General features: G+C 32.9%; 3 protein-coding genes and 1 long non-coding RNA gene across 11 annotated transcripts in view; 3 read left to right on the forward strand and 1 right to left on the reverse strand.

Moving 5' to 3' along the window:
* The first annotated feature begins 1,128 nt into the window (after positions 1–1,128).
* On the forward strand, positions 1,129–4,544 carry Aldh7A1 (aldehyde dehydrogenase 7 family member A1). The gene is made up of 4 exons (XM_014238983.3): positions 1,129–1,271; positions 2,597–3,245; positions 3,348–3,785; positions 3,952–4,544. The coding sequence occupies exons 2-4, from the start codon at positions 2,598–2,600 to the stop codon at positions 4,513–4,515; spliced, it is 1,650 nt and encodes a 549-aa protein (XP_014094458.2). The 5' UTR covers positions 1,129–1,271; position 2,597; the 3' UTR covers positions 4,516–4,544.
* Positions 4,545–4,709: 165 nt separating this feature from the next.
* On the forward strand, positions 4,710–10,434 carry LOC106620863 (uncharacterized). Of its 2 annotated transcripts, XM_014239510.3 has the most exons (13): positions 4,712–5,561; positions 5,676–5,779; positions 5,867–5,948; positions 6,007–6,658; positions 6,747–6,856; positions 7,338–7,553; positions 7,708–7,900; positions 8,172–8,320; positions 8,378–8,612; positions 8,833–8,910; positions 9,094–9,443; positions 9,516–9,674; positions 10,016–10,434. In XM_014239510.3, the coding sequence occupies exons 1-13, from the start codon at positions 5,487–5,489 to the stop codon at positions 10,211–10,213; spliced, it is 2,601 nt and encodes an 866-aa protein (XP_014094985.1). In that variant the 5' UTR covers positions 4,712–5,486; the 3' UTR covers positions 10,214–10,434. The 2 variants fall into 2 exon arrangements, with proteins under 2 accessions (XP_036228116.1, XP_014094985.1); XM_036372223.2 differs by having other exon boundaries at positions 4,710–5,561; positions 9,094–9,674.
* Positions 10,435–13,583: 3,149 nt separating this feature from the next.
* Positions 13,584–23,766, forward strand: part of LOC106620500 (heparan sulfate 2-O-sulfotransferase pipe) — a 33,431-nt gene continuing 23,248 nt past the window's right edge. Inside the window, exons 1-4 of one of the 7 annotated variants that reach the window (XM_036372285.2) lie at positions 13,603–13,737; positions 13,935–14,167; positions 19,682–19,848; positions 20,298–20,356. In XM_036372285.2, coding sequence (XP_036228178.2) covers positions 14,079–14,167; positions 19,682–19,848; positions 20,298–20,356 — 315 coding nt within the window. In that variant the 5' untranslated portion in view covers positions 13,603–13,737; positions 13,935–14,078. Of the gene's footprint in view, positions 14,168–19,681; positions 19,849–20,297; positions 20,357–23,766 lie in introns of all 7 variants that reach the window. The other 6 variants (XM_070111660.1, XM_014239015.3, XM_070111659.1 and 3 more) reach the window with 6 other exon arrangements.
* The window catches only part of LOC118682746 (uncharacterized), a 30,027-nt gene continuing 28,503 nt past the window's right edge, over positions 22,243–23,766 (reverse strand). Inside the window, exon 3 of the long non-coding RNA XR_011397021.1 lies at positions 22,243–22,966. This is a non-coding gene — a long non-coding RNA (uncharacterized lncRNA). The remainder of the gene's footprint in view (positions 22,967–23,766) is intronic.

Genomic DNA, 23,766 nt, shown 5'->3' on the forward strand with positions numbered 1-23,766 from the left:
AAAAATCTCTCATTTGTAAAGATCTAATTAACTTTTACATTTCAATATTTAGAGATGTATATAAAACCTGAATGAAAATAAATTGTTGACTTTGAATCAGAATTGAAATTGATTTCTTTTTTAATTTTTACGTTATATTCAATATATAAAAACCGACAATCGATTAATATCTATGATGATCTCTAAGTGAGTGTCATTATATTCAAAATAGAAAACAAAAATTATTAATTAATTAAATTATTAGTTTTGTGACCTGCTTATGCTGGAAACAATCATCGATGCAAACCCGACCGCAGACTGAATCAGCTGATGCGGCCTATCTTATGAGAGCGTAATGTAAATGAACATGCACCATCGCTTCTATCGTCCGCTTCCACAGAAAATTCGGTAAGATATCCGCGAAAATTGGTTTTTTCCCGTAGATACGAATCAGCTGATTGCTCTCTTACAGCGCATGGTTGCCAGTCTCGATATTTCGTAGTAATTAAAAATAAACTTGTATATATTTGAAATATTCTTTAACTATACAAATTGAGCAATGACAACATTGGTGAAATGAAAACAAAAGAGAACAACTGATTTCTACGTTGCCACTACCGGCATAACCTTTGACAAATTTTGTTTAATACGGGTGGTAAGTACGGAAGGGCGAACGTGGGTGATACAGCATTACTGTACGCGAGCTGTTTGAAACTTTGGAATAATTGCTTTCTGATTTTAAAAATTGCTAATACACCATAACTTAGATTCCTTCCATAGCAATATGAATGGAAATTTGCCAGTTTCCGGTGACAGACCTATATTAGTTAAATATCACTTCAAGCTTTGAATGCTCCCATAGGAGCTTGCGTGATTGGTATTTGGGTTGCCAAATATAAGGACTGTCATATAACATATTCCCAATGCTGAAATAAAATTAACCATTTCACCAGCACCCATTAAGACTGTAGTAAGAACTAAGCATTTGACTATTTGGTACCCCATATTGCATAGGGTCAAGATTCAGCAACTGAAAAGTATTACTAGTGAAAAGTAGACCAGTCAATCATTACTTTGATATTACACTATAACTCACTAAATAAATATAGTATATTGTTATCAGCTATAGATAACGACATCTGTAGTTGGCTTATCAGTGCAGAGGCTCAGTACATCTCTCAAATATGAGCACATTATGAAGCACTTAGTTCGGAAGTAAACGCAAGTTGAGACGGTCTTGTGTGGTTTTTAAGAAATAGTATTTAAAATTTCGTATAAAACACCATTTACATGTAAGTAGACAAATACTCAATTTGAATATATATATATGGTATGTACCATATGTATGCGTGTAAGTTAAACAGTTCATACGCATGGATTTGTAAAAGGTGTTTTTGGGTTCATTGTATGTATTTACATACATAGATACTAGATACATAGATATTTAGTGGGGCTGTTCCGTTGACCACGCACAAAAAAAAGATCACACTAGATAGGCACCTAGGTGTCTAATTAGACATTGTTATTTTGAAGATAATAATAAAAAAAAATGTTTATAACATTGAACTTGATATCTTACCTGTTATTTGTATATTGATATATGTTGCAGTTGTCTGATCTGATATAATTTGTATATACAAACGGATTGACTGACTTGCTAAGATCGATTTAGTGAAAGATACAACTAAAATCATAATTCACTCCAATAAAGTATAGTACTAGAATATGCTAAATCCGAAATTGGTTTAGAAAAGAAACCTCTAGTATAAACTAAAATATCTGATATATATATGTATATACCTATGTACCTTCTATACAATAAACACTTCTGATTATGACAATAAATGCGTGTGTACGTAAGTATTTGCTTCATAAATCAGCACAGAATAACAAGATAACCGCAGCATTCAGAAACGATAAAGATTTTTTCATGTGCAAGTATAATACATAGATTGGGGATTATTGATAAGAATAAATAGACAATAATAATATTGTGTATAAAAACTCAAATAAACAATTTAAAATTTAGTTTCTTGCAATTATTTGTGTATATCCATTAATGTAGGGAACATTTCGAGAGCACAGATGATTTGATTAATATCTTGGCTGGACAAAAATCGCTCAGCTCCCGTATTCGCCCGCTTTGACTTGCTGTGATTTTTTTCTGTTTTCGGAACTGAAAAATCCGGGTAACACGCCATGAGTTTATTGACCCAATATATAATAACTCGTATGTAAAAAGCGACAGACAAATTTCACACAAACATCAGACAGCTCTAGGAAAAAAAAGACCAATTTGGTTTGCGCGCGCAGTTTATATGAACCAGATCTTGAGTGTATTTGAGTTGATGGTGACAATGTAAAGGTTTAGATTAAGATGTCGTCAAATGGTTAAATGATCAAAATAGCGTTGTATATGGGCTTCGAATAATTAACTCTAGGGGTCTTATTGTTTCTGAATCGTTTAAGACAAATTATGTAAATACTTTTATTCCTCGAAAACTTTTTTTTTTTGGATTCTTTAATATATATTTAATAATAGGTCGTTGATAACAATCGATCAGTGTAAATATTAAACTATTTTTAATAATATTATTACTTATTTCCATATGTTTAGCATGTCACTTGTGAGGCATTTGAATCGATCAATCTTGCTGAAGCACAATCAGACGGCATCGGCGGTGCACTCATGCTTCTTTCACAAAAGTTCTCCATTAGAATCTAAGAATGACTATCTAATTGATTCAGCTGAGTACGCTTTCCTCAAGGATATTGGTATAGAACGCGAAAACTGCGGTGTATATAATGGATCGTGGAAAGGTTCTGGGGAGGTATTAACATCCATAGACCCAGGAACCGGACGCAAGATCGCTAACGTTCGTGTGGGAACATCTGAAGAAATGAATGAGGCGATAAAAGTTGGAGTAAATGCATACCAACAATGGTGTCAGGTGCCAGCACCAGTACGTGGAAATATTATACGTCAAATTGGCGAAGAAATGCGTAAATATAAAGAGCCTTTGGGAAAGCTTGTCAGTTTAGAAGTTGGAAAAATATTCAGTGAAGGACTAGGCGAAGTTCAAGAGTTTATTGATATTTGTGATTATGCGGCAGGGCTTTCGCGAATTTACTCAGGACAGGTAATCAGTTCTGAACGGCCGGAGCATACAATTTTGGAAGCATGGCGTCCTTTAGGCTTAGTGGGCATTATATCAGCATACAATTTTCCGAATGCCGTCTTTGGTTGGAATGCTGCAATCGCTTTGGTAAATTTAAATATTAAAATATTAAATCATATGTTCTATATATACATTAGTTTTGAATCAAACATACCTATTTATTATGGGGTATTTTTTGTTTTTGGACAGACAACTGGAAATAGCGTTCTATGGAAGGGAGCTCCAACTACGTCTCTAGTCTCAGTAGCGACCATGAAAATTCTTTCTGAAGTTTTGAAACGTAATAATTTACCACCCATTGCGCTGCTTTGCCAAGGAGGCGCCGATGTGGGTCAGAAACTTGTTAACGATTCTAGAGTGAAACTTGTGTCGTTTACTGGCAGTTGTGAAACTGGTCGCAACGTCGGAGTGGAGGTCCAAAAACGTTTTGGCAAAGTTATATTGGAGTTGGGTGGTAATAATGCTTTGATTGTAAATCAGGATGCTAATTTTAACATGGTATTAGAAGCTGCCCTCTTCGGATGCATTGGTACTTCCGGTCAGCGGTGCACCACAACACGTCGTATAATTGTACATGAAAAACTATATGATCGCTTGGTTAAGGAATTGGTAGTCAAATACAAACAAGTACGCTTTTTATTATTTTAGACCTCTCAAAACGGTTAAAGACTGTTCGATTTATATCAAAGCAACATCCAGTCTTTGGTATATTTATTTATATACGAACTATTACCATTGCTGCTATACGTAAATTAAGAACGAATTTACATATACATAAATACTTACGTTGCAGGTTCTTCCAAAGGTGGGTCATCAATTAGATCAAAATACACTGGTTGGTCCTGTGCATTCTCAACAAAATATTGAACACTATAAGGCCGCCATTGCCGAAGCTCTCAAATTCGGCGGAAAAGTTGCATTTGGCGGAAAAGTGATACAGTCTGAAGGTTTCTATGTGGAACCGACTATAATTATAGATTTGCCACATGACTCCCCAGTGGTGCATCGTGAAACTTTTGCTCCAATTGTTTACATTCTTAAAGCTAAATCTATTGAAGAGGCTATCGAATGGAATAACGAAGTAGATCAAGGTCTATCTTCAGCGATATTTACGGAGAACATATCGAATGCGTTTCAATGGATCGGCCCACAAGGCTCTGATTGTGGCATAGTAAATATAAATACTACAACGAATGGAGCAGAAATAGGTGGTGCTTTTGGTGGCGAAAAACACACCGGTGGGGGTAGAGAATCCGGTTCCGATGCATGGAAACAATACTGTAAACGTTCGACAATAACACTGAATCATTCTGGTAAATTAGCATGTGCACAAGGTGTGGTTTTCAATGTAGAATAAATGATACATATGTATATAAAGAAACAAAATTCTTTTTATTTTTATTCCATAAATATTATGTGTATGTATTTAGGTGTAGAAAAATTTCTTTTAAGTCAACTAAGTAATTTATAGATTTCAGAGAGATCAATTTTGTAAATAAATATTACAAGATGGGCGTTTAATACCTTATCATATTTATGTAATATGTAAAATGTATGTTTATAATCGGTTTCGTTGTCGTCAAAATAGATAGGAAAAGTAAGAAAAGTCATTGGATGTGAACCCTTTACTGGTTTCAAAATTCTATTCAGGCTTAAGGAAGCCTTAGCCGAAGCTTGGATATTTAACCCCATACATTTTTTATTAACTCCAGAAATGAATAAAAAATCAGTTGAAAGAGTTTCCAGATTAGTACAACAAGAACAGGTTTACTAAGTTTGACACGAAGTTTGTAACACCCAGGAGGAAACGTTGGAGACCCTCTACTTGTATCTATAAATATAAATCATTAGCGTGACGAGCTGTTAGGATTTACCCATGTCCGTCTGTCCCTCAGTTTTTGATATATCAATCTGACACATTTCTTTACATACTCCCTTTTCTTCCCAAGAAGCTGCTAATTTGTTGAAACTGCCGTTATCGGACAACTATAGAATATATGTAGGTGTCATACGAACTGATCGGTCGGACTTAAGTTCTAGTATGGAAAACTTTTTTATTTGACGAAAATCACGAAATTTGGCATATATCATTATCTAAGGCATCGCTACAAACTCCGAACAGCTGAAATAAACGGTTTTTATTGTTTTTGTGTTCAGCAAGTCAACTTACAAACTAAAATAATATTATAGTTTTGACGAGTTTCCATGGATACTTTCGATTTATTTTGTCGATAAATAATTCGTTCTCTTTGTAGACTGCTCTTCAGTTCATCTATGATTTGTATTATTAATTAAATTAAAGACAAAAGAATTAAAAAATACTTAACAATGGAGGTTATGGAAGAAGGAAATTTGATGGACAGGGTCCCAGTATTGTTGCAGCGAGATTTACAGTTTTATCAGGTAAGAAATCTTCCAACAAAAGTGTTTATGAAAATGCATCATCATGAAACATGATATTATGTAATTTTTGGATTTTTTTATATTTCAATATACCTACCAAAAACTTGTGAGAAGACACACCAAAGAGTTCTGCAGGAGCGCATTTGCCTTGGCGTGGTAGGAGGGAAACTAGATTTCCCACGTTACGCCTCGTTTGCTGCGATTAAAATTGTTTTATGGTGAGTACAAGTAGTATATCGAGAACTTATCATAAGTTATTTTTATTAATTGCAAACAAGTTACGATTAAAAATTCGTGTTTTGAAGGTGGGAAGATGAATATTATGCTTCCTACCAAAAGCATTCTGGATTATTGCATGCAGAATGGGATCTGTTGTCACATGATCCGGTAAATAGTATGGTGGAATATAACTAAAAAAGCACTTACTTAGATGCGCCATTTTTAGACAGCTGTTATTGTGAAAACATCAGATCCTGAAAAATTCGTAAATCTCGTAACGCGGTCGGCTGATATGCTTTTGGAGCATTTACATATACTATCGCAGGAGTCCTTAGATCATGCTGATCTCTCTGTGCTGACTGCAACAATTGGAGCGGCGGCGCTCATAAAAAATTGTTTAAATATTTACATGCAAGCAGCTAATGTAAAAGTCTATCGTCCAAAGGGCAATGAAAAGGGTGGCGCATTAAGATTGTCCTACAAGCAATATTTACAAATGGCTGAAGCGCTAGCGGAAAGGCTATTAGATTTACATTGTAGACTGCTGTTGTTGTACATCGTACAAGATGCCGATTGTTTGAATTGGGAAAATAGTCAGCCGTTTTTCGAATCAGAGCGCGGTTCTTACTCCATACAAATGTGGTGGCACTACATTCAGGGCATTAAGGACGACCTGTGGAATTCAGTACCGCCAAAGATGGCCCAACGTATTTTTGCGGGAATTTTAAACGAAACTCTGGGTGTACTTACAGCGCGATATTCGTTAATTTTAACTAGTGTTGAAAGAGCTCAGTTACACTTGGCAGATATCTCTAATATGTTGTTTTGTGTAGCAGAATTGTTGCCTTTCATCTGTGAGAGTGGTGAAGCCTATATAGGTGAGTGAATGTAGGAAATGGAAATTTCGCTATTAAACTTCATTTCTATACATATAATATGTGTGTATTTTATGGATCTCTTAAACAGGTCTACAGCTTCCTACTCAAAATGCTATTATCCGCGATGTACACGCTAAGTGTCGAGAGTTGTTTTACTGCCTCTTGTTACGTGGTGCGCCGTTAGGAGTGCTGTCAAAGGTTGGTTACTACTTCCATGTACATATGTATGCTTACTAGTACTGCATATTTAATAGTGTTTTTCATTGGGCCAGATATCCATCTGCCTTGCCTTTGAGAAGATTTGAAGAAAGCGAAAAGCACACATGACATCTTCTAGCCCTAGTTTTTTTTGAAGCTATACTTGTTTTCTGGGAAGTGATGAGATTATTGAAAATATGAAGGTTAAGATGATGAGGTTAGTTTCATATGTGAAGAGAAAAGGGGTCTACTTGCAAAGAGGGTCGTTATAAATCGTTATAGGGATTACAGAAAGCCGTTATCAAGAATATGAAAAAGAAGAGATGAGTCCAATATCATAAATTCTTAACTGCAATAGCTCAGTGCATGGCCATCAATTAATAATCTGGCATGTAAAATTAATCACCTAAAAATAGTTCTAGGCGTCGGCTTAAATAGTGAGAATAAAGCAATTTGTACAGTCAATAATATTATATTTCAGCTTTGTCGTAAAAATATTGACAACATGGAAATGTTTTCGTCCAGACAAGGATTACCATGTGCTTGGATCTTATTTGCATCACCCCGTCTGTTTTCTACGGATAAGACTTTTCAGTGGGTAACTGAATTCGGTGATCTCAGCTCGAGAATTGCAATATCGCTGGAATTGAAGGTACTTTTGGCGTTTCCCGAAGCTGATTGGGCATACTTATTAAAGGTAAATTAATTTATAATATTTTCGATAAGTATAAGAAAAGTAGTCAAAACGTAACAAAAGTCGTTTTTGTGATTTACGCCAACCAAACATACCATATACAAGTATTTATTGTTTTGAATTTTGTTAATCGAATATTTTTCTTTTTGCAATTGAGGTGCTTTTAATGCGCAACGCACAGGTGACCGGTATAATTCTTCGTCATATTTTCTCATACTTGCCGTCACCAGAGAATTTCAATAACGAGAATAGCTCATTTCTCAGCGACGTTAGTGAACAGAAAAAATGCGAGGCATTTCTTTGTAGGGGTGAATGTTTAGATTTATCGGATCAAATTAGAAATCAAGCAGGTATGGTAAAAAATAATGCAATAATGTCCAAATATTATTTAATGCTATAGCGACGTGGTTTATGTAAAGCCCGACTACATACATTTTAATATTCTTCTGAGGTTCAGGATAAAAGAAGTAATGGCTCATACTGTTTTATATACTTATTGGTCATTTTATGTCTTAAAAATGTACAATATACACAAAGATGTTTTTATAGTAATTAGGTAAAGTGAAGCTCTTTGAGTTAAATAGTATTTATATTTAAATATGCCGTCTGAAATGGAAGCAGACCCTGTCGGCCAATCTAACTACCAAATAGTTTTATCCTTAACTTATCTGTTGGTGGCAGTTGGAAAAGCTGTCGATATTAAATCGTGCCTCATAAAAGCTTTAGAAGAGAGTCCTGCTGGTTGGAGTGACTGCCTTGATAAGCGCCAGGTATTAACATTTTTTCGATGTATTTAAGATTTCATATTGATAAATTCAAAAACTCAGGTTTGGAATCAAAAGCGACCACCTTGGCTGGAAGCAGTTATGCATTTTGTATATCCGGTTCTGAATTGCGTTGTTGACATGTTAGTTAATGCTGTCGAAGCGGGAGCTAGTATGTACCAGGCAATGTCATTGGCTTTAACATGTGTTTCCGAGATGTGGGATTGTATACCCGAGAGTCTTTACAAAGTAACAATTTTATTGCAAGACATTATACCAGTTTCAACTCGTCCTCTTGGTATGTATATTCTCCAAACTTCATAAATGTTCACAAATATTTATCCCATTCAGTTAAATATATGTATGTGCAATATATAGGGTGCTTTAGGGAGCATCATGTATTCTAGTTGAAGCTTAAAAAAACTCGTATAAGCTCTGCCCTCTTTAAAACACGCTACATATCACAAACTTGCCATTATTGTCTTCTAAATAATAATTTTATTTTTGTTTAATTAAAGGAGATTCGGTACTCATGCAAGTAGTTTTTGCAGCTTTATATACAGACCTCATCCGAAAAGCTAAATTTTATGAAAATAGTAAGTAGTAATTTTAAGTTTCTATTGATTGTGTATAAACAAGAATAATTTCTGTAGTTTTTATTTCGTTCTAATATAACTAGACACATATGTATGTATATGTATATTTTATCTTTTTTCACTTGCATTGCTCTCTAACTATGCTATGAAATTTGTTAATTAAATAAATAATATTTATTATAGAAAACAAAATGGAGAAGGCATCAACCTGCTATTCCATCTCCGAAGCTATATGCTGTATTGACGAAGACGACAAACACACCGATCAAATCGATTTATTTTTAAAACAAACACGAGACTCCATAGCTGTCGAAACAAATTCTCACTTTGAATATAACGGTGGAGCACGCAGTTGGGTGAGCACATTAAGTACGGTGAAGATTGATGATTTAAATAACACAAACACGGAACGATTAACACAAAGTCCACCGATAAATTATGCCTCGGAGTTAGATGTGGGTATAGCAGATTATATAGCAGACATATTGGTTAGTGATGTCCTTACAATTAATATTGGAAGGCAAGCTTTAAAGGTGATCTTGAACCTAATGAGAGATTTATTAAGTGCATATACAACTTTTAATTTTCATGGATTCGCACCAAAGACTAGTTATAGATATTTGAAGAATAATGCAGATTGGTTAGAGGAGCAATTGGGTTCTGGTGTCCCAGTTAGTGGGCCTAACCCGGGACAGAGGATCAATGAACAAAAGGACTCGATATTGTCAACAATGTTTTTTGTTGGAAGTCACACGTTTGACCAGGTAAGAAACACAAATGAACCAATAAATATAATAAATAATAATAGCCTGTGTTTTTGAAGGTGTTTAAAATCTTATGGTTTTTAGTAATCCTTGGAGCTATTTATATGGAATTATTTTACGAGCTCTATGCACATTTTATACTCTCTCATTATTTGCAAATCAACAATTTTCGAAAATAGATCAATTATATGTTAAGTAATAGTTAAATGCGAACAAAAAAAAATTCGTTAAATTTATTGAAGTTCTAATGGAGGTTGAAATTAAAATATACTCGTACAAATTTACAGTTCGCTCACAGTTAATCTCATACATACAATATAAAGATATTTGTTTCTTTTCAGCTTCTCAGCGGTGTCCTAAATATCGACTACATTACTTGGCTTCAAACACCTCTATCTTTAAATGCCGAACGAGCTTGGCTGCATTTGTCGCGTCGTTGCGATTTCCAAGAAGACTCAAAACTTAGAATGCCCGAGGTGACAATGGTCGCTGGTATTACGCAAGTGATGAAAAAAATGAAGTACCCAAAGAAATTTTAAGCATATTTCTAGTTGACACACATACTTAAAATACGCGTACATACGTGAGTTACTATCTTGTTTGCGTAAAATAATTGAAAAGTGAAACAGTAGATAATAATTGGTTTGGAATTTTTAGCTTAAATATAAATTAGTTAAAACAATATTATAAAAAAATATTTAAATGTCATAATATCTACACATATATTTTAAATAAAAATAATAAAAAAATTATGAGAAAATAGGCAAAAAGGTAATCCTACTGAGCTTTTGATGTTCTTCGGCGAATGAGCAGAGCTAATGTATTTTTTGCTAATTTTATTGACAAAAATCATATTTACAAGTAATTCTACAAATGAAAACAACATGTTCAATAATATGCTAACGAAAGCATTTTTAGGCACTTGCGTATTCTATAGTAATTTTTTGATTTATGCTTATCGTTATTTATGGCAGTTTTTGCAATGCGCATATAACCCATATTTCTTTAGAGGCGTAAAATTATTTTATATGTTTTGCTGATTCAAAAAAAAAAACATTAAAATTTAAACTTTAGTATCCACAAAAATTTAATCGAATTGAATTCACACGGAAAATCAAGAAATTTGAACTTGCTGCAAGACCTATCTACCTCTTAATTATTTATTATTTGTTTCACATATGTATACACACTTACAGGGTGACTGCATGGCATAAATAATGCAAATAATTCCGACATGCTTGGTCTGACATCTGTCATTAAACATCTGTGCAAGTTTGTTATAAATTCGTATCATGGAACAGTACACATAACCAGGCCCAGCTGAAATCGCTCAGCTGCGTTTTTAAAAGAATTAACTCAAAGATTTCATTACAGATAACGTTCTGCTAGTTTGTAGGTTAAGTATGATGTAAAAAATGTATTTTGTTCTTACTATTGCATAGTCGAAATGTCAGAAAACCTGAGAAGGATTGTCACATAATGCTTGGAATGTCACATAATGAAAAGGCCATAATTTAGTAGAATCCATATATTTATATCTCCTCTCGTTTACGTTGACTTTTTCAAATAAACACGCGCAACACACACTAATTGGAGATCAAACTTCATACGAACACAAAAAAAAAATTGTACCGATCAGGAAAAAAAACTTTTATCGAATCGGTTAGGACGCGTAGTTTAAATTGACCAGTCCTAGCCAAACTTGATGGCAAATATGTACTATTTGCGGAAGTAATGGTTTTTTCAAAGAAGGCATAATGTTTGTGGGCCCAATTATTATCGTTTTCATTGTTTGACACTAATTTTCGAAATAAATAATTGTCTCCTTTTAAAAATTATTAAATATTAAAAAAATTTAATTAAGCTAAAGTACATACTTCACTAAATATATATGAATGTAAGTAAATTGTATGGTTAGTATAAATGAAATGAGAGAGGACAGTCTGTTTAACGACCTATTTATTTAAACATTTATCTAGGTGAAATTGTGGAACAAATAAATTTAATATTAAAAATTATTTGGTATAGCATTTACTCAAATGTTTTCTACTCGTAGCACCTGTTTCAATAGTTAACAAAGTACGAACGTAAACATAGGTGGATAATATAATAAACACTTTTTATTTACGAAATAATTTTATAGTGGAAACAAACTTTCTGTATGGAACAAAGAATGTTTTAAAAGTTTTCAGTTTGATTCGTGCGTCTTTCGATTTATATTTTATTAAATAAAAATATGTGTGTTAATCTATTTTAAACTATGCGTAAAGAATCGCTGACTAGAAAAAAAGTAAAATATAATATTTGGGCTTTCTGTTTAGAAGTTTTTACTAAGTTTCTTTGGTCAAGGAAAAAAGTCTCGCCAATTTACAATACCTAATTCAGAAAGTGACCAACATTTCGTAGATTCATAGTGTAACTGAAAGTGCCATTTACAATTTTAATTGGTTTTGTATATATTAGTAACGGTAGCAGCAACCGATGACCGGATTCTCTATGGATAATATGTTTTGTCCTGTTGTTGATGTCTCTTCAGAGGCGAAAACGGCACGCAAGATCCGTAGATATATAAAAACACTTTCTAAAAACAGTCGGTGGGACTCGTACATTTGTAAGTAAAGGCGCTCACGCATCAAATTACATAACCAAATTTAGTTAGGCATTTCTGCGTATGGAGTGAACTGCTGCCGTAACATTAATAAGCATTGACGTGATTATCAATTTTTTTTCTCATCCGTGCTGAAACCGTTCCACCACTACACATATATATATATATGTACAATGTCACAAATGAAGGAAATAATAAGCAGCTTCTGCATGTGTTTTCATAGGGTTCGTGAATATATTCAGAGCTGCTGTGATGCTCTTTGGAACGCGTACGAATCCACAATGTGTATCGCGATGTTATGCACTTCTACATGCTACGTGTTATAAATTCATGTATGTATGTATGTATGTATATATGTTGACCAAACATTTACACCTGTGCATGCAATGCTGCAACTATGGCTAATATTTACGTGCATACATATTTGTGCGCGTATGTATTATTAGAAATATACATATTTATGCTCTACAAAACGGTAACCATTCTCTTATTGTATGCTAACAACTGTACATGTTTGGTTAGACATACATTTGAGTGCAAATAAACCAAACTACACTACTGTCTTTAGCTAACTGTTAGCCAAGTTGTAGCGAATTCTCCTACTACCTTGCCCCAATAGTGAAGGTGAGCAAAATGAAGGAGATACTAGCGACATGCTACTACTATTATCATAGCACCCGTATACATATATACGCATTTACCATATATATATATATATATGTATGAATGTACATATGTAATACACGTTGAGTGTAAGCGCACGTATGTACATATGTACATATGCACATATCACCTGGTGGGCTGATCATGTGCAAAAGTATCCCAATTTTTCTACGCTGTCAGAGAGCCTCTATGCTACGCTCGGGCATTTCAGTTTACTTCTAAGCCTCAGCTTCTAGCTTAACTGTTACTGACGGAAAAAATGCGCTGCGTTCATAGTAAGATCCAACCTAAGTTTGTTTATATTTGTCTACATCTTTACCCACTTGTATACATACACACACGAATATTGACTCTTTTGAGTGGAGCAGCAGCTGTGCAAAGAAATATGGTATGAAAGAAGCAAAATGAAAGCTATGCAACAACAAAATCTGTAATAGGAGCATGATGCCGCACAAACGATCGAATCTGAAAAAGTAGAAATGCGGCAAAGACATGAAGCGTTGCGAGCGAGTGAGCGCACATAACTCCACCGAGTGGAAATGCTGAGTTGGTGCGACGTGACGCGAATCAACGGTTCTGTCTGCCTATGGTTATGTCTTGGGCTGTTGCAGCCGCTGCTCATTGCTGTTGCTGACAATAATTAGCTAGCAAGTTGGCCAAAAAGCGGTCAGAGACCGACAGAAAATTTCAGTTTAACCGCGATTGCCAATCGCTTAAGACGTTTTTTAAAACCATCAACGGCGTGTCGTTGCTTACATTCATTTTGTCTTTGAAAGTTTTACTGTGTTGGAAGTCGGTCTTGAACATTTCTGCTTTTTTGCTTTCAAGTTCACATATCAAGACAGTTCGAAGAAAAAAATTGAATCGAGTCCATAGACAAGTTTAAAGCATTGAACGCACATGTTATAAAGTTGCAATTGCAATAACAATTAATTAATTAAATACCGCTTGGGCATACTTATGTATGTTGATTTTTGTATTTTGTATAGATTTGCGTGTATAGTGTTTATAAACCATTAACTATTGCAAAACGTTTGAGTGATTTTTTAGAATAAACATTTAACAACATTTCCGTGTGTACAATTTACAAATATATATACAACTTTTACCACTGCCAAGATTGTGTCGACGATATGAGTTTGGGCGGTGAAAAATCGTTCAAAATGCGGATGCGGGACATGGAAAACGCTTTCAAATACCGCCGAATACCATACCCAAAACGGTGAGTCTACATTTTAAACGCTTTAAAATGGCCGAATCAGGCCAGCCTAAGCAATCTCCGCACTACTGAAACTAGTGTTACAGGAAATATGATAAATATCTATTACATATAATATAGTATGTACTATATACTTTTACATGGAATTGAGTGTACTCTCCTGTTGGATATTTTGTAAGTCTTGTAAATACTTTCGAAGAAAAATCCGCTTCCTGGTGGCCAGTTGCACAACTAAACAATTGACCAATTTTTCGCGCTCTCACCCATTTACAAAAAGAAAAATTTAAATAAAAAAATTAGTTTAAAAAACTAGATAAAGCCTACTAAACTCGAATTGAAGTCATCAAATTGAAATGACTCCATGCGAGAGCAAGAGAAGCCATAAAGCAATAGCGAAATGGTACGTTTGTACTCCTAACATAATGACATTACAGAAATAGTAAAAGGCCAAGAAAAAAAAAAACAGAAACAAAAACATTGAAAGCATTAGAAAGCACCAAAACAGAGTACTAAAAATCATTGAAACTAAGCAAGTGGCAGTGGACTACAGCAGGAGCTGTTGTTCCAAATTGATATCACCTAGTTTCCAATTAAATGCAAACCGGTATCAATTGTTTTAGACGCACACTTAATCTATGTACGTGCATACTTATGTACGTGTTGCCAACAGCGCCATTTACGGCCAAATAAAGTTGGAGTTGGCTGTTGCAAATAATAACTGGTTGGCTATGTAGTGCAAATATGCGTGTGCTTGAAGGCGACTACAGCATACTTTGGCTGTGGAAAAGTGAATTGTATTTTATAAATCTACGAACACGCCTAACTATCTAGGTGCATAAACATACATACGTACATAAATATTGGCTTATAGATTTTCGAGCAACTTAAGCTAATATTCAGATGGGTGAAATCTCTGCTTTTGATACTCTCCGTTTTCATTTTATGCACACCAACTGGGAAAAGTGTTAGACGAGCGTTTTTCTTTGCTATAATACTATATAATTGTTTGTAAATTATTGACGCAAATTTAGTTAATGCGACTGCTGCGCAGGTAAAATTCATTATTTTTAAATTAGACACTCAAACAGCTACATACAAGAAAATATATTCAATTTTGTGCATTAAAGGTGTACTATTCACTCAATTATGACTGCGTTTACATACATATGTACATACGCTCTTCGTCGCCGTCCCTTTTGGAGCACGAACGCGCCAAATTTAAATTTGTTTTTTTCTTCTGCCGTTTATGTATTGGAGTAATCCTTTTAAGCATTTCATAAACATTTCTGTTTACTTGTAAGCACATATTGTATAGCATTCTAAGCCAAACAAGTCGGTATGAAAATAGTTTAGGTGCATTTGCTAGTACATTGCAACAGAACGCACCAACTCTGTTTAATGATTCTAAATGATGTCAGAGTTGGTTCTGATGCAATAAATTTACAAAAATAATGAAATACGAACCCAGTGACTAGTGAAAATCTCAAAGTGTTCCACGGTATCAATATTTTTATAAAAACCCGTATCTCCTTTTACGCGCTTTCGGGCCTTTTTTTTTGACGATGGGTTGCAAAATAACTACAAAAGATATTTGCACAAAATTTTTAAATTTCAATAACTTTTTTTTCAAAATATTGAATGCACCACACCCGGTGCGACGTAGTCGACTTCTTGGCAATACGAGTATATTCCAACTACAGAATCTTGAAACTCCATTTTTTATACCATGAACAATGAATATTAATTAATAAATAAATGATTAGCATGACAAGCTGAGTCGATTCAACCATGTCCGTATGTCTGTCCGTCCGCCTGTCGGAATCACCGTTATAGGACCACTACTGCCATATAAACTGAACGATCAAAATCATGTCGTTGTATGAAAACTTTTTTATTTGACGAAATATCTTCCCGGAATTCGCCCCGAATTATTGTTTAAGGCAACGGTACAATCTTTGAATAAATTGCAAACTGATCGGTTAAAATCTAATTCTTGTATGTAATATTTTGTATTTGTGAAGGATATTATAGTTTCGGTGCAACCGAAATTAACGTTATTTCTTGCTCTTAATATGTTTATTAATATACGTATTTATACATATAAACGTAGATACATATACCATATACTATACAGTACAAGCATTTCTGCGATCACTTCGTCGTTTAGTTTGACAAAATCTTCATACGTTTTAATTAAACCTTTGATGCTACATATTATATTTGACATACATACGTATGTATATAACAGCAAAGTATTGAAACAACTTATTTTAGTAAAAACGTGTCAACAATACTCATACCATTAACAAGTGAAGAAGAGATAATAATATAAACTCTTATACAAACATAATGTAAAGATTTCTTTATAAATTTAAATTCCATGCAAAACTCATTAAATTTGGCTACTTTTAAACACATTTAGATTTGTAATTAAATATAATTATGTAATTTTTTTCTTTTTTCTTTATTTAGTCGTATTCATAAACGATAAAATCAAATTTGTCAAAATTTAACCTGTAGATTGTTTTTTAGAACTTCCTTAATAATAGTAAGTAAATATGGTATAGACTACTTGATAGTAGGATGTTCTATGCTCTGTACATATGTTGCGCTATCGTTAGTCTTCAAAAAGTCCAAGTTGGTATTACTTTTATTAAATTTAGACATTTTATGAGTAGTAATTTTAAATGTGAAATTATAAAACAGTTTATTGGGATGATACATGAAGAAATACTAGAAACATTGAACTGTTGTAATGTACGAATATTTAGGGTAAAAGTATTATTATGTGTGCAAAGACGAGTAAAATTTTTACTCTCTTTCTGAAAAGCGCAAAAATAAACAAGAGGCTTCTGCCTATCCGTAATATAATAATGTCGCCACTTTCTAAGTTCGCTTTCAACTGCAAGTTAAGTGCCAATAATGAATTTTGTAACATTTCACTTCATTGTTTTCATTACATTTCTAATGCTCTTTTGCGTAATTTTATTGATTTTGAGATAACACCCGGCAGATACATAAAATGTTCAGACTTTGCAAATATTTTTCTTACATAAAAGAAGAAAAAAATATGAATCTTGATACTTGTACCGATGGTAGCAAATGCTAATGGCTTTGCTCATATAATATATATACATATAGACATACTTAAATATATGTATGCACAAAGCATGCCGTTAAAGATTAGTTGTTGCGCGCTACCGTCAAATTGATTAGCATTATGTGCTCTCGTCACGGTTTTTTGCGAATTTTCTCCTACGAATTGCCGCCTGTTTTCATTTGCTTAATATATATATTTTTTTTAACTTGAATCTTGCTAATTTATACCACTTAAAAGAGCATTGTAAACTTTCACAAGTTTTGGGTGTCATCTATTTAAAAAAAAATGTTCGAAATTTCACTTACGCTTTTGACACCCACACTTAACAACCTAATAAGTGTATTTTAGTTAAATATAGATATAGGTCAAAATTAGTCTCATTTCACGTATGCACTTAATTGGCAGAAATTGGCAATATTTAAATTTTGATGAAGTTAGTGATGTAAGCGTAAGCTTCGTTGAATGATATTCATCTAATTCAGTGTAGTTATTGGTTTGTTGAAAACAACCAAAACTTAACCATTTTTCGCACTTTTTGTTCAGTATTTCAGTATGTGATGTTGCTTCCTAATTATAATAATAATGCCTTTAATATAACTATAATGTCGCTAAAATTATAGCTTATCTAATAATGATAAAATTATATTATTGAATAAAATTAAAAATGTTGAGTGAATTATGAGGAAAATATGTTAGTAGATTGTTGAAGCGTTTAGTTGGAAATTGGTTATGTCGATATGATAAATGATCAAATTTTTGATAACAACTTGAACTTTTTCCACCATTCTATGCTCCCAATGTTTGAGATCTGCTCTCTTGTTAACGAAAAAAAAACAACAAATTGATCGAATTGATTTCAATGCTAAAGAGAATGTGACCTCTTCAAAGTCACCCTTACTATTGCCGATCTGATTATGCCAGTCTATATACAAGTATATATACAATCTCTAGCCGGAATACGACGCTAAAAAAACATACATTTTTAATTGGCTTGAAAATGTTTAATATAGTAAACTCGTATATGTTCGCCTTAGTGAAATTTATTTATAGTAAAAGTTTATTTTACAGTAGTATACCATCATCATTCCTAAAAAAAACGCAAACGAGTAATTATCAACCGAAGAAACTAAAATTAAAAACAAATGAAAATTTGCATATTAGCGTCAAATATTGTATAATCGGGTTGGATCACATATTGGCAAGTTCATTTAAGCGTTCAGCATTCGGTTGAAGGTACAGCGTTCATTGAACTCGCAGACAGACCCTTTTTTTGACGCTGGAAACTTCATTAAAAATTTCTTATAGCTAATATGCATACAAACCGGTATTCAAATCGATCCTTACCTTCATTATTCAAATTAATTTGACGATTCATCGTTGGTTTGGCTGCTTAGTCGACCCGTGGCTTGGTCACATAAATAATTTATTGAACAACTATTCGTGAAGAGGCATAGGTGCTTGAACTCTTATTTAGCCGACCTGCAATGTGTAAAAACAAACAACGTACACACATGAAAACCTATGTATATTATTGACTTATCTTTGTTTTTGCGTGTTTTTATTCTGTTAAGCGTATTTCTGACCAATTTGACTTGAATTTTTTACCGCCATATCACCTGCCTGCGGGTGCGTACGCATGAGTTCAAAGACCTCTTTGAATATCTTAAGATGCTTATTAATAATTTTAAAGAGAAAATATGCTTGTTAACAAAACCGACTACTGTTCTTTTTTTGTTTACTTCATTAGCAGTACCAGAATGAAATATTTTACATATTTATGCCATTTTATAGCAAGACTGTAGAAATATCTTAAAGAAAATTGCGATGTTTCCCACTTCTGTGGCAAAAAAATATTTTAAGAAGTGTGGAAAAAGCATTAGTTCTACAATGTGTAATTTTGTTTTCAAAACATAAATAATTTTAAGAGAAACCATCTATAAAAATTATTATAATTAAATATTGAAATTATTCTTTCTTGTGATTATCGAAAAAATCGCCAGTATTCAGGATTAATGTTATTACATTTTTTAGAGAATAAAGATATCCTACATCGAAGAGATGGCACTGGTGAACATATTGCTGCTCCTATATAAATATTGCACAAATTAATTTTGACTTTACAGTTAAACCAGTTGTCCGTATAACCTTTCTTTGTATGACTTTTTTTTAACTTATAAAATTAAATAAGAAACCCTAATAATTGAATGAACATGAAGTAAATTAGTTCGCTATTGAGGCGTCTATTTACATTTCCAGGGTTAGGATGGGCCAATATACAACTTTATTCAACAATTTTTATTCCTTTAAAAAACTATATTTTTTTATTTCTTAATTTTGTGTATGTATGTGTATTATATTTATTATATAAATTACATACATACAATACATAATATATTTGTGATTTCTATCTCTTACAGATCCGTTGAACTCATCGCTATTTTGGCGATATCATGCACATTTTTCCTTTTCATGCATACAAATAAACTTAACAGCCGCCTCAAAGAGATGGAAGTCAAGTTGCAACCATCGGAATTCTCAGCGCTCGGCTTAACTGGCAATCAAATCAATCCAAGGGAGTCATCAAGTAAGTAATGCCAAATAAGAATTACAAACAACGTTTTTTAATTTTCAACACATTTTTTGGCCTATGAGACTGGATAAAAGATCATATTGTTCAATTCATTTTGTTTTACTTCGTTAATATCAAATGCATTCTTAGCAAATATAAAACTTTTGAAATCAATTAAGTCGAGTTTAGCAAAGACAATTTGAAGTTTCCGATTCAAAGCATTTGATATAAATGTTGTTTTGTATGGAATACTGTAAGAATATATCTTTTAGGAGTAAACGCATGCAGAATAAAAATTCAATTAGACTCAGTTACGCTGCCAAATCAATAAAAAAGTTCAATGTTACGTATACGCCCCATACAAAGAGTATGAGAAGTATTAAGAAATATACCATATATATATTTGTAGATTTGTACATTGCACATTGTGGTAACTCAGTAAATATTTATTTCTCCGATTTTAGGACGTGATAATATCAACACACTTCATGGCACCTATCAATATCTCAAGAGCACCGGCCAGGTAAGTTTAGAGTTAAAAGAAAATTATAAAAAATATATTGCTTAATCATCGAAGCCATTACATAAATTCGTCGTTATTCATTTCATGGTGTCATGGTACTGGACATATATTGTTTTGGTCGAACTGTATGCATATACATACTTATATAGATCTTATTTCGTTCATACCATACAACATCGGTTACTTTGAAGTGCTTGCACGCCTCGCGTTAGTGGTACCGGATAATATTTCGTCTTAAAATGCATATCTTCATATTTTCATATGTATTGTTCGGTCTGTACGAGGAGTATCGTATATCTTCGCCTGAGATTATGTCTCGAAAAAAGTGTGTTTTAAAAAATGTGAACATTCAAAAAAGTCAAGGAAAACATTTTTTATAAATACTACAATTTCGTTAATTTATGTTATTTCAATTATCTGTACAAAAGATTACAACAACGGAGTGTTAATTTAATAAAAAAATTAATAATCATTGACTGTCAATAATTTTAAATAAATCTTATTAGTGTTTACATTTAATAATTTTATTATATTTTGTAATTGATCCCGTGAAAGTTTTGTGCATAAATAATTGGGCGAAAGATATCACCCTTCTGATCGACATTGTTGTAATAGTAAACAACGCATTACATGTCCATGTTCTGTCTTTGCAATGGATATTTAATGGGCTTCTAAAAGTTCACACACATACTCAGACACATATACTCGCAGAAACACTTTCATACATTAAACACATATACCTCAGGAGAAACATAGATTGTTTAAAGGTACATATTAAAAATACATACATCCATACATACAAGTATATCGCATATTTTACACACTTACACACTTAGACATATTTGAAACTCATTTATGACCACATTTCAATGTACAAAAATTCGCCTCTTCAGCTCTGAACCATCTACTCCTTCGGCCTTTAGCATACATACCTAATTTTTACAAATACTGTCCTCTGTGTTCTCTATTCTACTTGGACTATGCTTTTGAATGTCTTTGGCTACTCACTAACCTTTCAACTTTGTGTCAGGGTCATAGAATTATTTGAAAAATTTGAAAAAAAATTAAAAATTGTGGATAACTCAGGTAGGCGAATTAAACTAGTACATTATAGTATTTGAACAATTTCAAGGCGAAAATAATTTCAATCGAAGCTGAAAAGTATTTTCACACAATTTTTACATAGTTAAACCTACTATAAACTTCTGCGAACTGGTGCGACAAAGTGTATTACAGGAAATTGTTTTTATGTGTGAGTCTAACTAAATTTTGTAAAAGTGAATTTGTAGTTTCTTGTATGAAAATGTGGAAAAACTTTTTATACAATACAAGAAAAAAGATTTATTTAGTTTTAAAATCCGCTTTAATTTCATCATTCCAAAAAATACAATGGTATCGTTAAAATTACCGCTTTCACTTTTTTGTTGGGGAAAAATTATATAATTTCTTATGGAAAATGTTTTTTCTTCGAAATGAAATTTTCAATGTATTAAGCATTTTCATAGAAGATATAACTATGAAGATATGATTAAATGTGAAATTCTTCTATATGCCAACAGTGGTCCGGCGGTATTATTAGAATTTCAGTTAGTTTTAGAACATAAGTGGATTCTTTGTAATGTGGACATACATCTACAATTTCTTTCCATTATGACAATGGATTTAAGACAAAATTGATAATGGTTTATTTGCTGCAATTTGGAAGTTTGTTGATCAATTTTTCCATGTGTCGGTGAATCATAAAAAACATTAAACGGTATATGCTCGTTTACTCGTATCCTTTTTTCATAATTTTTCTGAATTTATAATATATATTTACAACAACAAGTATTGGTGTATATTTTAACAAAAATATTCTTATATATTTGCTTTCCGTTTATTATATTTAAAAATAATAATATCTATTGATATGATCACTTTAATCACTTTTACGAGTTACGAGCTAAATCATTTTCACAACATTTTGAAGCCGTAAAAAGCAATGTTGCGTTGTACTAAATATATGTGTCTTCATATATATGAAATTTTTAATACAATAATTTATTTATTTTTTTTAACATTAATTCCACATCAGAGTTCAAGCGTTATTAAATTTTTTTTTGTTCAAACATAATAACTATTGCCATCAGTGTAGAAGACACCATTCGAAGTAGTACGTTACCCTGACCTTGCCACGGCGTATAGAATACCTGCATTTTCAAGATCGTCCAATAAAGTGGTTTGACATCTGTAAGCTCTGAGTAGGCTTCAATAAGACACACACATACACGTAGTGTAGTGTATTTACTCACCACAACGGTGGTTCTGTGGCATCTTGAATATCGCATGTCTTTGTCTCCAAAAGTGGCTTCTTACTTTGGCTCAACTGACTGCAACTTGCTGCTCTCGCCAACTTTTCCGGTTGAATGAGAAAATGTTTGTAACATTTTTGGTTTGCGCTTGCCAACATTCACATACATACTCGTATGCAAGAGTATGTATGTGTATAGGCGCTGAGTATTGCATTGCAAATAAACAACCAACAACTTATCGATGTCAATGATATTTTGTTATTTAAATCGGCCCAGTTTGCAAAAATATGTTGTAATTCGAGCATGCATCCTCGTTTAGCTGACGACAATTGAAATGAATAAAGTGTTAGATATTAATTAGTAATTATTTATTCTTTTAAAAAGCTTATTTGTATGTGGTGTTAGTTCCGTGTATGCATTCTTGTGGACAATTAACAGTTAAATGCTACGGGTTTCGCAAAGGTTGTCAGATAGATTGGTACGAGTACATTAAATATATAGAAGTTTCAGAATTTTTTATTGCCCCTAGAAACTGCTCAGTAAAAAAGGTTTTGTTTTGAGTGAAGAGTATTTGTGATCTATTGCCCCATTTTTTGTAATCTCTTTTATCGGATTCGGTATTATCTACATAAGGGGTTATATACAGTTAAAAGGCCGAAAAAAGTGAATTTTCCAGAAGTTTTTCTGAGAAAACTTTTAATTTTATTGATCTAAAACATAATTACAAACATATTACGGTACCTTTTAACTATATTTTAAGACTTAGTGCTAGGAAAAATATTTGTTTGGAAAAGAGCTACAGCTGATCTCCGGGAGCTCCTCTCAAAAAAGACGTTTTGCAGTGACTACTATATCTCTGAACTGGATCATCTGAAATAAAAAACCAAACAGATTTCGTTAAAGTAATGTTAAATCTAGTGATTAATCGAAGGAATAAGCAACATAAAATTTGTTGACAAAATGGCGGTTTTAAAAAGAAAAAATCGAGTTTTCACCGAAATTTTGGCCTTAAATTGTTTATAAAAACAGAAATATTTAGCGGAGAGAAAAAACTTCGATTAATTACTAAATAACATAATAAAAAGCTCATGTTAAAATTTGAGACTAATTGGTTTAGCC

The sequence above is a fragment of the Bactrocera oleae genome, chromosome 6 (genome assembly GCF_042242935.1).
Source record: "Bactrocera oleae isolate idBacOlea1 chromosome 6, idBacOlea1, whole genome shotgun sequence".
NCBI classification, from domain to species: domain Eukaryota; kingdom Metazoa; phylum Arthropoda; class Insecta; order Diptera; family Tephritidae; genus Bactrocera; species Bactrocera oleae.